Raw genomic sequence first — 16,453 nt, forward strand, 5'->3', positions numbered from 1 at the left:
CATTGCTATTCATAAAGAAAAAATATCTATGCTTTAAAGTGAACAAAAAAAAAAAAACTGAAGCAATATTGAATGAAGAAATGCTGCTTAAATTATATAGAATCTCACAGATCTTTGGACCTTACCCCTGAGTAAGAGATCAGCAAGAATAAGGAAATATTGTACCTAACGCAAGGCCCAAAGAAGAATCTTTTATCTTTACCTTTTCCTACTAACAAGCTAACAAAAAATACTGCCAGGACCAGATTAAAGTACTGACAATTCTCCAAATATAAATTCTGAAAAATACACACCTACAGAACAGTTCCTCATTTAAGTACGTGAAATAATACTTGCCATCATACCCAAAGTTGTAGAAGGCTTAAATAACTAAACCAAGTGACATAAATTAAATTTCATTTAGAATTATGAAGAATCCTGCCTAACTAAAGAAAGAGCAATAAAATCATAAAAAACAAAAGGGAAGTTCTTGATAGGTGCATGTTTCCTGGAAAAAACAAAACTAACCAGAGGAACAGCAGATGCTCTTGGTGCTTATACATTCAGTTACCCAGGAAAATGCTTTCATGCCTGGCACAGTAAAATATGAAGGAGAATTAAGCCTTCAGAAACTAAAATTGCCCTCAGCCCCAAATAAATGTTTCAACTGTATCTATGAACTAAATACATCTCAGAATCTATTTAAGTAAGCCTTGAAAATACTTGCCATTTTCAAAGAAAGGAGAGACAGAGAAAATTAAATGTGGGAAGAACAAACTAGAGAGGCAAAACTGAAAAGCGCTCTTGGAAGTGCAGACTCACCTACAAATATTTTTCTCAACTATCCCAAATTCAAAATATTATGCCAAACATTTTGCAACAAAGCTTTTATGTCATCATCATGATTATTAATTCAACTTTGTATTAATAGGATATAGCCATACCTCCATTTTAGCATTTGTCCACCGAGGCACTTCTACAACCATATTAAACAAATTCTGTGGTTTAAAAAAACAAAAAAGAGAGAACATGAAAAATTTTACCTTTTATTTTTTCATTTGTCTGCTTTACAGAAATGCTTTAGGTTTACCTCCCCTGATACAATGTTTAGAGTCTGTACCATACATCGACCTGACCCTTACATTTCTTCTAAAACTTAGAATAGTTTAAAACAAACCAAGAATTTAAGCCACCAGGCCACTTAAGCATGACTACACGCGGTTAGAGGTTACCGCACGTCTGGAAACACCTTTGCAGTGTAGTGACAGATCTAGAATGAAGTCAGGAAATGTATTTGGATTTTTATTTTCCAACTTCCTCAGTTAAGAGTGAGAGACCAATGCCCTCACTTTGAGGATTCAGTCTCATATTTCTAATCTGCAAAGTGTGATAATCTCTGTCCCACTCCCCATATAAGGTTGTTAGGAAGATCAATTGAATAATTTCAGTGAAAATACACCAAAATTATGAAGTAAAATATTTAAAAAATAGAAAACGAAATTTAAATCCAAGTTGTGATCACAATGTAAAAGTAAGGATGGCTCGCAAAGAGACTAAACTTTGTAAGCTTAGCTTGCATGTCTAGTGATTTCAGGTTCCTTAAAGTAAGAAAAGAAACACTGCTTCTTTTTTTAAATTCTGAACTCTTGTAGAATGCTTAAGCGAAAGGAGACCTTAGATCAATGGTAAGTAAAAATAATGTCCCACAGTTTGCCTTACAAAGTCTTAAGGTAAAAGCTGATTTGCATGCCATTTGACATCAATAACTAACAATTTATCACAGGTAAGTGTTGCTTTAAAACAGTGTACTCCAACTTCAGCCATTGACCAGGGCTAACCTGCACACTGGATTATGGAAAAACATTTATAGTAATGTGAAGAAGTAATTTTTACAACTATTGAATCTAATACTCCAATACTGGAACTTGCATTACACTTCTATAATAATTCATTTTGAATGATTTTTTAAAAAGTATCAGTTCATGACAGAGTAGAAATAAACAAACCGAAAAACTAGTCCCTCACTACAGATCACTTGGGAAGCTATGATTTACCATACTTTTCAATCATTCCCACATAGCAAAATGCTCTTGAGATATGAAAATCACCTGGCCAGCTTTAACCAGTTAAAAAAAAGATTCACAGACCCCCACCTCTCACTTACTGAATTCCACTGCTCTGGGTGGAGCCAGGGCACTGCTTATTTAAAAAATCTCTCTAAGTAATTTTAACCTGCAGCCAGAGTTGGTTTAAAGCATTGCTAAACAATATCATTGGCAGTTCCTTAGTGAAACATGGAATGCTATTAATTCAAATAATGCCATTTGCACAGTTAAATGTAAACATATACGGAGCCATAAAGTAATCATGTTTTTATTACGTTTTTCTAGATAAAAGTTACAAATGGCAAAACCACAAACCCATAATGAGATAAACAAAGCTAAGAATGAATTCTTAAAAATTGCTCCTTAGAAGTATGTCTCAATCCTATCTTAGTAACCTTTTACACAGCTCTGCTGTTATGTTTCATTTTCTATGCTCTTTCATGAGGTACCCCTGCACCTGTTTAAATATGTCTGAAGTAGCTGTTAAAAAGAAAAACCAAAGTAAATGGCAGATGTTCACATAATTTATTCATCCCGGAAAGCATGGCTGTAAGAGAACAAATGCCTGTGGATGAATGCTCAGAGGTGACAGAGTAGACCAAGCTCGTGACAGTCATTTTACACAACGACACCTACCAAAACCACTCACAGAGATTTGAATTAGGCCAAAAGAATAATAGATGAGGTTGAATTTTAAGTCAGCAAATCACACTCTTCCAGACCACCTTTTTTCTCTCCAGTTAAAATCCATTTGGCCCATAATTTTTTAAAGCCAATATTAGGCTGGTTTTCCTAAGGTTACTGTTAATTATAAACCAACAGTGGTCTGCCCAAAATTTTTAGAAAATCGAAAAGAAAAAGGGGCACAATCAAACCAGAAAGTTGTAGATGTGGCAGAGTCAAGAGAAATCTTCCTTTAGTCCTTTTCTTTCCCTCCATTTTTCTCCTTGTATTTTTATCACAGAAATCAAACACATAAATAACATATATTAAAAATGTATGTGCAGTCAGTATGTTTTATTAGTTTATTAGGTAGGAAATGTCCCATCTCCTGAAGTAGTAAGTTTGACAGTTGATATCCCTGACATTTCACTTTGACATTTCTTGCTTTGTTGTTGTTGGGATTTTTTTCTGTTTTTTTTTTTTATTCTGAAAGTACATCCTAATTCTTTCAAACCCCCTTTTGGTTTTTGTTTACCTTCCAAATTTTTTTTTTTTAAAGCAATTTTTGTGAAACCATGGATAAGTCAAATGCATGTGGAATTAGTGCAGCACAGATAGCTCAAAATATAAAATGTTTGGGGAGGATGTGGCCAATGAACGCACAGTATGTGGATGGTTTGAGAAGTTCTGATCTGGTGATTTTAGCCACGTGGATGGTCTGAGACACATGTGGATAATGAAGAGCTGAAAGCTGTAGTGGAAGCAAACTGTTCTCAACCTATACACGAATTAGCAGCAAGGTCTGACGTTACTACTGCAACAATATCAGACTATTTGAAACAAATCGCCAAGGTAGAGAAGCTGGATAGATGGGTTCTACATGAATTAAGTGTAAGAAAAGAAATAGTCTCAAAGTTTGCCTTTCTTTGCAGTCATGACTCTAAGGCAAACCATCTTTACAGTGTACTGTTACATGTAATAAAAAATGGATTCTTTTTGATAATCACAAAACTTTGACGCAATGGTGGTTGGATAAAGAGGAAGTGCTGAAACATAGTCCAAAACCAAATATTCATCAAAAAGAGTTAATGGGTCACCAGTGCTGGTATTATCCACTGCAGCTCCATGAGCGTGGTCACTGGATTACAGCAGATGTCTACAGCAACCAACGGGGCAACATGACGGGGATGCTTATGATTGAGCAACAGGGACTCTTGCAAGAAAACGCTGTTGCCCAAACTACAGAAGCTGGACTTGTCATCCATTATGTTCAGCAGACCTTGCACCAACTGACTGCCACTTCTTCTAGGCTCTGTACCAGTTCTTGCAAAGAAAAATACTCAATCCTCAGCAAGCTGTGGAAAAACCTTTTCCAATTTCATTGTCACTTGCTCTCTAGATTTCACAGCTGGCATGCGTAAGTTACCGTTAAGATGGCAAAACTGTGTTGACAGCTTAGGTGACACTTTGATTCACTGTACTACTTCTTGTTTGAGATATGAAAAACTAAAGTTTTAATTTGAAATTGGACATTTCAGATTTAATAACCTAATATATACATGGGTTAAAAACCAGGAAGAAATTCTCTTTTTTCCTCTCAAACTTTCAAGTAAACTCAAATAAGATAGTCTTCAACATATAAGCTGTGTTCTAAGAATTAATTTTAATTTGATTGTCTAGACTCAGAAAATGTTTTTCCCATTCAAACAGCTGTTTCAGGTTCACACACAAAGTCCCTAGGGACCTATAAAGCCATGAGTCCCTAAATGTCCACTCAGTATCTAGGGCAGTGGTTCTTGAACTTCATGTTTAGGGTACACCTAGGACACCTGGTGAACATGTGAATTTAAAGCAGGGGCCAGGGATCTCAATTTTTAACAAGCATTCCAAATGGTTCCAGTGGAGATGGTTCAGGACCATTTTGACAAACATCGATTTAGAAAAACAAAAGAGGGAGAACAGGCAAAGGCTGTGGAAATTAAAAGTCCCCAATAGCTATGTCGTGGAAGTGGATTCAAGGGCTGGGGTTGGGAGTTTCAGCTGAGACAGAGAATAGATGGAAACAAGGCTGGAAAGGCAAAAGAAGGCAGGAGGAGGGCAGGAAAAATGCTCAGGATCAGCAGGACGAAAGGACTCGGGGAGCAACAGATGAGATGGCAGACATCAATCAGATGTTCTGGTCTTACCACAAGACTATCAAAGGGTTGACAGCCACACATTTAAAAGGTATTTTTAAGAGTATATGTATTTGTTTTAGAATGTATGTATTTGTTATGGTATGACCCTGAGAACAATACCCACCAGTTATCTCTTTACACTTCCTTGTTGCATTTTTATAGCACTGATGTTTAGCATAGAGTTGTTATAACTTTTTCTTCTCTATCCCCAAAGACTGCTGTTCCTGGATTATAAAACAGCCTCTCAAACCAGCTTCGCACACGATAACAATAATGAAAAGAAGAACTGACCAATTTTCATGAAGTACTTCTACTTTAGACCATCTACTATGATAAATAATCTGCTACTAAAATCTAGATTCCTGTCCTAATTCTCTCAGGTTTTTCACTTAAAAAGGAAATGGTAATGAAGTACCTAGCACAGTCACATTCATGCAGACAGAAAGTAGAATCGTGGTCACCAGGGGACTGGGAGAGGAAGGGAATGGGAAGTTGTTCTTTAATGTACTCAGGTTTCAGTTTGGGATTATGAAAAAGTTCTGGAGATGAAGAGTGGTGATCACTGCACAGCGATGTGAAAGTGCTTAACGCCGCTAAACTGTGCGATTGAATAAGATTAAAATGGCAAATCTTCAATTAAAAAAATGAAACGCTGATGTCTACCCTAGCTGCATTAAAGAAACATTAGAAGAAGAAAAACATCAGAATGCATATGAAACTCTAGCAGGGGGGGAATTTAAAAGCGCTTTACAAATGCAAACAAGCATCAAGGTCTTTAACATACAAAAGTATAAAAACTTTTAGATATACCTCACAGTCATCATTCCGCGCTTTCTTTGTAGGAATGCCATTTTCCTATAAGAAAGAAAAGATGGTATCTATAATTGTACTATTTCATGAAAGAATACAGTTTCATTGCATAGCAACAAAAACATAACCACTATGTTCACTTAACACTCTACGACTGAGGCTGTCCAGAGATCTGATTCAACAGAGAACCTGACAAATGCTTAGTTTTCCCTCAGGATTCGTACCCCCAGTGAATAGAGTATCAAAGCGTTTCATAAAATAAATTACCAGAAAAGCTAAACCTTTTCAAGTATATTTTCCCAGTTTTCCTTGAATAAGGAAAGGCTCTGCTCAGTCTTTAAGGAAAGAATGGCACTTTCCACTGATTACGCTTAAAACAGTCATTTCATTATTGAAATGAAGCTCCAGGGAGCATGACTAACAAGCCATGAAAGTGCTCAGCTGCACCTCCTGCCTGCGAATTCTACCAAGGTGTGATTACTATGTCTCCACCAAGCACTTTTAAGTTAAAACAGACTAGGGGTGGGCTGGGAAGAAAAAGTATGCCATTCACAAATGCTCAACCGTTAAGTGTAACGTTTACGCCCCAAATCACTGCTAATGAAGGAAATAAACAGAAAATAATTATCCCAAGTCGCCCTGAAACATCAGTTTTGTTCCTAATATACCACATTCCAAAGTGTAAGGTGCAAGAGTTCTAATCATTACAGGCTGGGAACTGGGGAAAGCTACTTTAGAACCACAGGGGGCACCAAGCTGCATTATCTCAGAATTCACTGGCATCTCCTATTATACTTTGCCCTACGTTATCCTCAATTTTGCCTTATCGCAAATCTCGTACTTCTCCAAACACACCCTTCCTTAGACAGAATGTCATGTCCACTGATATGTTTCTAGCTCACTTTTTGTTCCATCTCCACTGCTCTACTACACAATTCTCAAATATAGCTTTATTATTATTATTCTTGTTATGAGATACAAAGATTTGTATCAGTATAACCCTGATAATAATATCCACCAGTTAGCTCTTTACATTTCCCTGTTGTGTTTTTATAGCACTTGGTGTTATCTGATTAACTTGTTTGATGGTCTCTGTCTCCTCCAACTGAGTGGGAACTACATCTGTCTTATTCACCACTACACCTCCAGTGCCTATAACCATCAGGTTCATATAAAAATGCGATGATAGAGGCAATCTACAACAAACCTACAGCCTATATTATACTGAATGGCATAAACCTGAAAGCATTTCCACTCAGATCTGGAATGAGACAAGAACGCCATCACTGCTATTCAACGTAGTGCTGGACGTCCAAGCCAATGAAATCAGAAGAGAGAAGGAGATCAAGGCTATTCAAACGGGGACAGAGGAGGTCAAACTCTCACTCTTCACTGATGACATCATCTTATACCTAAAAACTCCATAGACTCAACTACAAAGCTCTTAGAAGTGATCAAGGAATACAGTAGCATCTCAGGATACAAAATCAATATCCACAAATCAGTAGCCTTCATAGATGTCAAAAACAGTCAAGCTGAGAACAAAATCAAAGACACAATGCCTTTTACAGTAACTCCAAAGAAGATGAAATACCTGAGAATATATCTAACAAAGGATATGAAGGATCTCCATAAAGAAAATATGAAATCCTGAGACAATAAACAGCAGAAGATATTAACAAATGGAAGAACATACCATGCTTGTGGGTGGGAGAATCAACATCGGTAAAACGTCCATATCACCCAAACTGATCTACAGATTTAATGCAAACCCTATCAAAATACTGATGTCATACTTTGAAGAACTTGAAAATACAGTACTTTGTTTCATATGGAACCAGAAAAACTCCTGAATAGCCAATACAATTTTAAGAAATAAAAACAAATCTGAAAGCATCACATTACCATACTACAAGTCTATAGTGATCAAAACAGCATGGTACGGGCACAAAAACAGAGATGTAGATATATGGAACAGAACACAGAGTCTAGAGATAAACCCAGCCACCTATTGCCATCTGATCTTTGATAAACCAAATAAAAGCATGCACTGCAGAAAAGAATCCCTATTTAATAAATCGTGCTAGAAGAATGATTCCATGTAGAAGTCTGAAATTGAACTCATACCTCTCATCACTGACAAAAATTGACTCTGGCCAGATAAAAGATTTAAATTTAAGACACAAAGCAATAAAGTTTTGTGTGGAAACCACTTGACAAAACTGGCTTAGGAAAAGATTTTAAGAAGAAGCCTCACTGGCAATTACAGCAACATCAAAAACAAATAAATGGGACACCATCAAGCTAAGACGATTCTGCATAGCTAAGGGTACCACAACTAAAGCAAACAACAGTCTTCAGAATGGGAGAAAATATTTGCATCTTATGAATCTGACAAAGCCTTGATAACTAGAATCTACAGAGAACTCAAATTCATCAACAAGAGCAAACAACCCCATTTATAAGTGGGCAAGAGACTAGAACAGAAACTTCTCTAAAGATGACAGACAATGGCCAAAAAACAAATGACAAAATGCTCATTGTCCCTAATCATCAGAGAAATGCAAACTAAAACAGCTCTGAAATATCACCTAACTCCAGTGAGATTTAAGACACATCACAAAGTCCCAAATCTGCAGATGCTGGCATGTATGTGGAGAGACAGGAACATTTCTACACTGTTGGGTGGGATTACAAACTAATATTCCTCTATGGAAAGAAGTATGGAGAATCCTCAAAGAACTAGAGGTCAATCTTCCATTTGACCTCACAATTCCATTACTAGGTATCTACTCAGAAGAACAAAAATCATTTTACCACAAAGACATTTGCACTGGGATGTTTACTGCAGCTCAATTCACAATTGCAAATACATGGAAACGAACCAAATGCCCATCAACCAAGGGACGGATTAATAAACTGTGTGTATGTATACCGTAAGAGAAGATGGAGATTTCATACCTTTTGTGTTTACATGGATGGAGTTGAGACATATTCTTCTTAGTAAAGTATCTCAAGAATTGACAAAAAGTACCCAGTGTACTCAATACTAACATGAAACCAATATCTAAACAACTACATGCCCACCCAAAGGATAAAACACAAATACAGTCTAACAAGGGGGAGGGGAGAAGGAGGAGAGCGGACAGAGGCAGAGGGAAGGTGACTGACAAGAGGGGGGGGCATTTGGCAGGATTTCACCTAACCAGCACAATGTGAGGGTGTTCAGCACACCGCCTGGGTGAAGGACTCAACTAAACTTGAATTTCAACTCACAAGTGAAAACAATGTAACCTACACATTTGTACCCTCATATTAATTTGAAATAAAAAATTATTAACATAAAAATACAATGATTATTTATTAAATGAACAAATTAATGAACAAATGAGTGCACGCATTTTTGGCTGGAAGCAAGGAAAGGTGGTGGAAGACATCAATACTTAGCTTTGATAGTCCACTGGCCAAACAAAACATGGACACTGTACACTCACTCTCTCAGAGATACACACAGTAACAAAGTTCTTTCTGCCTGTTTGGTTTCTTTTTTCTCTCCAGATTATACAACCTTTGCCCTGGAGCTGGACACTTAAAAGTAATGAGCTGGAGGCTTTAATCGAGAGAAGTAAAGAATACACGCTCTGCATTTAGGGCACCTAACTTCAATCCCACCTCCACAACAGACCAGATCTGTAACCACGGGCAACACACTTAACCTCATTAACAAAGTGAGGGTAATAACAGCAGTTCCAGAAGGACTGAGACAATGTACGTCAAGCCCTGAGCCCAGAGCCTGGCGAAGCCCACAAGCACCTGATGTATCCTTGAGATTACTGTTCCTATTGCCATCACCATGGTCAGTCCCATACTCTGAAGGCAGTAAAGATCTCACTCCAACCTTCCATAACCTCTGTATGATGTGATGTTCAGCCTCTGAGGGGAGTTAACACCAAGCACCTTGGTCCAAGGTCAAAGCATCCTCACCTATGAAGCAGCTTTCTCACTTTTCCACTGGCCTCCGCTCTCTGCCCCTATGCTGATCGCCCCCCAGGTAGCAGAAAATGCAGTCCCATTAACCAGCCACACATGATCACAACCAGGCAGTCCTGGTTATTTACCTAACAATTGTGCACCCTTAATAAATCTAATCATTCTCTACTTGGATTTTAAGGATGTAACTTCCACTTTGATGATGAACCTTAATAATCTGCTACCAAATGTGTTCTCTTACAAACTTACCAGGAAAGATCTGAAAACACCCCAATGATTCAGAAGACCAAATCAATGATTCTGATGCTACAGCAGTTCTACTTATCTGGTATCTTTTTACACCCTGACAATTATCAAATGATTTTAAGGTCTAAGAGAATAATTACTGAAACACCATCACTCTTTCCTGGATTATTTTTCTAGCACCTGTTTCATAGAGTGAGTGAAGAACATGAGTTTTGTGGTCAGAAATCCTAGTTTCTGGCTCTGGCACTCAACCGATGTGTGATCTTAGACAAGTCAATAAAATGCCTTCAGACTCAGTATCATTAGAGATAATAACAGAAACTCATAAAGATTAAAGTAACACATATTCACACAGTGGCTAGCAAATAGAAAATAATCCACAAATGTGTTATTATTAAAAGGAAACCTCTTGCTAACATCCTAAATTATTACCTTTAAGTCCTAAATACTAAACTATATGGACTACAAACGCTCTTTTCTCCCAAGTCCTCCTGGAAGAAACCTATTCTCATACAAATTTTAATTCATAAAGGAGGCTTATGATGCTGTTATAATAATTCTTGTTTCTCCTCCTGACTTCCAACCACATTCTTTCCTTTCAAGGTACTTTCAAAAAGCATTTTATGGTGCTAGGAGAAGTTCATATTTTCTTGCCCCAAACAATACCTCTTTAGAGTCCACCTTCAGAGGAATATCATGAAAGGGGGAAATGTAGTGACCAGCTACATTCTCTGCAAAGGAAAAAAACACAAAACAAAAGCCAATTAAAGCAACAGACATACTGTTAATCACAGCAATAATGTCCTCATCCACTTTTAAATTTATCCATTTCCTCAAAGCTAACATTAACTCCCAATTTAAAGTTTTAGGCAACTTTCAAAACTTGATCTCATCTGAGGGCCAAAGAGAAATGTATACTAACTAAATCAAATTTGGGATGCTGAAATTATTTACCTATTCCTGTAACTTAAAACATCTAACGCAAAAAATGTCTAAAATAAGACTAAACCCCAAAATATGAAAATTCCCACTTTTGATAAAACTAGTCATTTCCCTAGTGTACAAAGGAGGGATGAGAACTCATTAAAAGTTTCCAGGGTCAATGCTGTTGCTATGCTATTATGTTCCACTTAAAATGTATTAGGCTTCTCTGAAGGTGGGTCTAAAGATATGTACTATCTATGCTGACCCTCTGTAAAATGAAAGGGACAATCTGTATAACATACATGAGCCCCAGACAGAGAGGGCGGACTCTGTGGCAATGGAAGCCATTCATAAAGATGGTAGAACCAAAGCTCACATCAGACATAGCCCCCTTCAGAGTCACAGAGTATACGGTGATACATCTAAGGTTACAAGTATATTAGCTGAAGCTTCGGCTAGTTGTGTCTTTACAGTCAAAAGCAAGTTGTTGTTTAAAATATCAATCTTACTGTCACTATTGTTAAACCAAAGTCCCTACCTCTCTCCAATCCATTGAGTTTAACTTATCCATATAAGTTTCCATTGAGAGAAACTCATATTCACCTCTTTAATCTTAATTTTAGGTCTAGTTGTTATCTTCATCTCTTTAAATAACATATTTATGAGTTCTTATTTATTGATTTTAGAAATTATCTGATTCCAGTTCTGAGATAAGACTTTAGTTCATTTGACCCCAACTGATTCCCCTTAAATTCTCACTTGGCTAATTTTAACACTTTACCCCTTAATTCCTTGTTCCACCAAATACATACTATTTCTTAACTCCAATAATCTGCTTTTCACCTCCCCTTCTCGTTTTCCTAATTTTTGCCTTCTGTACTTTTATTTTTAATTTCACGGCTGGGAAAATGTTCTGTAATGATAGTATTTTCTATCCCTTCCCATGAGTATATAGTCAAAATTTTTTCAAGATAAGAAAAACCTTGAGTGATCATTAATATGCATATCCCTGAACCTCCATCCTATATCTAGAGGATTAGGGACCTGGCAAGCCCCCAAGTAATTCTTACACTTAGGCAAGTTTGAGAAGCACTGTCTATGTGTTTATTTTTGGCAAGTAGAATGCTATAAATAAATTTTCTTTCTTGTTCAGCTTCTATTTCTCCTTGTGCTTCTAATTATTTTTCTTGCACGGTCTGTCATAATCATACCCATGTATCATTCAGAGATATCATCAAAACTATGGACTCCTCCCTTTACCCCAAGAGCTCCCTGCGAACCCTCTATCCCCCTGCTGCAACATGGATGGATGCTTTCTGGCCCTCCTGAGAATGCTTCCTTGCTCTGCAGCTTAGCTCTGTTTCCTGGACCCCTGGCATTCATCTTTGTTACTTCTTGTGCAGGAGTATATCCCTAACATGTCTTCTGTAAGAAAGATAACATGTAATGTAAATTTCTCAAGTCATTCAAGGTCTAAAATGTCTTTATTCAGTCCAGACTGATGACTCACCCCAGATTGATGACTAGGTGGGTAGAGAATTCTAGGAACAAAACTATTTTCTCTCAGAATGTTGAAAGCATTTGTCCAGTCTTGGAGCATTCAGGGTTGCTACTAAGTCAGACACCAGTCTGGCAGTCACCACTTTGCAGGTGGCCTGTTATCCCTGCCCACTCCCAGACGTCTAGGCTCCTCTTTATAGCCTCAGTTTTCTTAGACTGCACAATAATGTGAGTCAGCACACTTGGGTCTGTCAATTCTTAGATCTCTACATTTATTGATAATTTCTTCATTTTGTCTGCTCTTTCCTTCTGGAACTCATAGTAGACAAATGCTGAATTTCCTAGACTGAATCCTCATGTCTCATCTTCTCACCTCCTCCTCTTTTTTTATCTCTGACATTTTGTTCTGTTTTCTGGTAGATTTCCTTACCTTATCTTCTAATTCCCTGTATTAATGTTGTAGGGCTGCTGGCCCAAATTACCACAGACTTTGTGGCTTAAAACAATACAAATTCCAACGGCTTGGTCTTATAGGAATTATATTCTAGTGGGAGGACAGAAGTAATGTTATCAGGTGTGATAAACACTATAAAGGAAAAGAAGTCGGGGAAAATAGTGAATAGGAAAGAAGTGATATTTTATACTGACTGGTCAGGGAAGATCTGATGGGTCACAATTCAGCACAGACCTGAATAAAGTGAGATCGCAGATCAAGCAGACATCTAGGGAGGAGCATCGCAAGCACAGAGAGATGCTGAGGAAATACCATACACAGCGTGTGTGAGATACAGCACAGAGGCCAGGATGGCAGGGGCATGGAGATCAGAAAGAGCAGTAGGCAGTGAATCCAGAGACGAAGCTCAGAGTCCAGAGAGGCAGGACTCAGTACAGAATGGAACAAAAGGAATTTTACTCTATTGTCTTTTTTTTTTTTTTTTAAAGACAGTTTCACTCTGTTGCCCAGGCTACAGCGCTGTGGTATCAGCCTAGCTCACAGCAACCTCAAACTCCTAGGTTTAAGCCAATCACCCTCCCTTAGCCTTCCAAGTAAGCTGAGACTACAGGTGCCCACCACTATGCCAGGCTAATTTTTCTATTTTTAGTAGAGATGGGGTCTCACTCGTGCTCAGGCTGGTCTTGAACTCCTGAGCATGAGCGATCCTTCTGTCTTGGCCTCACTGAGCGCTAGGATTACAAGTGTGAGCCACCAGACCTGGCCAATTTTAGTCTAATGTATTAAAGTCATAAGGGGAAAAAAAAATAAACAATACCTACCATGTGTAAGACACTGATAATTTTTACACACATGGTGTCATTTAACTGCCATAGCAATTTTTTAAAATTATTAGTGCTATCGCCATTTTCTAGTTAGAGAAACTGAGCTAAGGGATCTCACCTGACCTAAGAGACATCATCTAATAGTTCAATCAATTAACTCAATAGTGACTCAATCTATAAACTGTTACCATAATACAGTTGTTTTTTTTGAGACAGAGCCTCAAGCTGTCCCTCTGGGTAGAGTGCCGTGGCATCACAGCTCACAGCAACCTCCAACTCCTGGGCTCAAGCGAGTGTCCTGCTTCAGCCTCCCAAGTAGCTGGGACCACAGGCACCCACCACAACACCCGGCTATTTTTTGGTTGCAGCCATCATTGTTGTTTGGCGGGCCTGGGCTGGATTCGAACCTGCCACCTTAGGTGTATGTGGCTGGCGCCTTAGCCACTTGAGCCACAGGCACCGAGCCAATACAGTTGTTTCTGGAAGTTTCAGAAATTGTTTCAGCACTTTGCAATCCGAGTTCCAACAAAGTCTAGTGTCACTAAGGTATTAACAAATGTTCTGAGAAATAAGTCATCTGTGGTTCAAGTTTTGGACAAGTTACTATACACTGGAATTTTTTGGAATTTAATATACACATTATTACCTTATAAGAAGGTGATACAACAGGGAAGTGTTACACTATTATACCATAAAACATCTTGTTTAAGAAAACCAAATAATATCCCATGCTTTTATTCAACTAAGCACATTTTGGAAAATGATCATCTACTTGGATCCCCTCATTCCATGAGTTAATGGAGTGAGGTACAGACAGGTGAATAGACACAAGCCCACACAGCAAGTTACAAACAGAGCTAGGCCTGGCCCCAAGGAGGCCTTATGCTTACCACTAGGAGGCGCTTTTCCTTAATTGTCCCCTAACACTGTAACACTTTCTACACAGCTGACCCAGTTTAAAAAAATATATATATATAAAATAAATATATATTCTAAATAATTTATTTTGATTCTTCTGAATGGCATTAAAGAGAAACCATTTACAAAGTTCAAAAAAAAACTACCTCCCAACATGCTACTATTTCAGACTTGGGATGATACACTTGCAAGTGTGGAAAAAGATTTTACTTTATAATGCTAAAAACATTTTCAGCCAAGAAGTGCTATACTCTTGTTTTTCTTTGAAGTGAGACAAAATTACACTCTACTACTGGCTACACTGAGTTAAAAAACATTCAATTTGTGACCATCTTTATAAAAGCAATTCATTGTTTTTCCCTTACCCCACTCACCTTGGAGTCCTTTCCTTTCACTGTCCCAACCCCTTCCAGCAACAGTTCTGGGCCAACACAGCCATCTGGTGGCTAGTCTGGGAATTGTTTAAGCCACTATACCTCACCATTTGGACCCTCCTGGTAACCACATACCTTTCTTCTAATTCTTTTCCATTTACCTTCGTTAAACCCTTTTCTTCTTTTCTGCCCTGTTTACCCAACAGGGTGTAAAAAACACTTATGTCACTGTAGTTACAGAAAAATCATTAGTGTGAAGCATATTTGCAACTAAAAAACCAAACAAACAATGAGAGGCCATATAGGCTCAGAAATGCCCCCCAATGGAGGCCCTCTCCCAACAGAGACTACTAGAACCTCAGTTATTCATCCAATGCCTTCAAGGAATATCAATACAGAGAAGGACCTTGAGAATTACTTCAAAGTCAACTGATTCATTTTACAGCTGAAGAAAGTGGGCCAGATAATGAAGTAATCACCTGGTCAATCATCTCTCACACAGTTAATAGCAGAACAAAGACTAAAGCCTAGAACTTCCTAGTCCGAAACCAGGGCTTGGTCAACTACACTGTGTGTGCTCCTGGCCCCTTAAGACTGTTTTTCTTCTCAAATAATATTCAAGTAAAGAAGTTTTTTCAGTGTTTTTACACTTTCCTTAGTTAATTATATCAACACTACAACTCTCTTGCGGGCAGGGCCCATAACTAAATCTCCTACGTACCATGTCTAACAGTGTCTACCATGCTTAATAAACATTTATTAACTAATCTGGTTATTATTAATTACTGTACTTTTACCAATCTGAAATACTTTTACCACACTATGCAATGGACACACTTCTTTATCTGCTTAGAAAAACTACCTACCATTTTATACAATTGTTTCTGGGTAAAACTATTCCCTTTGGAACACAATCCATTCAGAAATTTGAGACTTCCTATTAAGGGTGCCTGTTCACCAGATCAGCCTTAAACAAACAAGGGTGGAAGAAAGTATGTAGCATAGAGAAAAAAGGTCTTGAAGACCTCAGGTATTTTAGCAATAAGTACATTGTAATCACAAGACTTTCCCCACAAGCTTTGTTTTCTCCCCAGTAAACTAAACCTCGACCCTAAACTCAGGTAGGATAACTGCAAACGTTTTACGAATTACAGGTAACAATAATGATCACAGGTATTGTTAATAATAGCAATTTTATATTCTAGGCACTGTGACTAATCACTTTACATACACAATGTCATGTAATTCCTGCAGCCCTATTTTACGGATGAGAAAAATCAAGACTCAGCAAGTTAAGAAACTCTCCCGGATTGTAGCTTTCCTAAGATAGCTAACAATTAGTTTCATAATAGTGTTGAGTACATTGGATACTTTTTCTTCCATTCTTGAGACACTTTGCTAAGGAGGACATTTTCCAGCTGCATCCATGTAAACATGAAGGAGGCATACAGAAGTAACACACTATATCCTATGAGAGAATTAATGTACA

The 16,453-nt window shown here is 37.8% G+C and overlaps 1 protein-coding gene across 2 annotated transcripts in view; it reads right to left on the minus strand.

Annotated features, from left to right (window-relative positions):
• The window catches only part of PPA2 (pyrophosphatase (inorganic) 2), a 78,923-nt gene that overhangs the window by 61,409 nt on the left and 1,061 nt on the right, over nt 1–16,453 (minus strand). For both annotated transcript variants that reach the window (XM_023517034.1, XM_003796336.3), the window contains exons 2-4: nt 10,637–10,701; nt 5,735–5,779; nt 924–977 (exon numbers count right to left, since the gene is read on the minus strand). In XM_023517034.1, the coding sequence (XP_023372802.1) occupies nt 924–977; nt 5,735–5,779; nt 10,637–10,701 (164 nt within the window). The remainder of the gene's footprint in view (nt 1–923; nt 978–5,734; nt 5,780–10,636; nt 10,702–16,453) is intronic.

Source organism: Otolemur garnettii, unplaced genomic scaffold (assembly GCF_000181295.1).
Source record: "Otolemur garnettii isolate 467f Iridium unplaced genomic scaffold, OtoGar3 scaffold00103, whole genome shotgun sequence".
Lineage (NCBI taxonomy): Eukaryota > Metazoa > Chordata > Mammalia > Primates > Galagidae > Otolemur > Otolemur garnettii.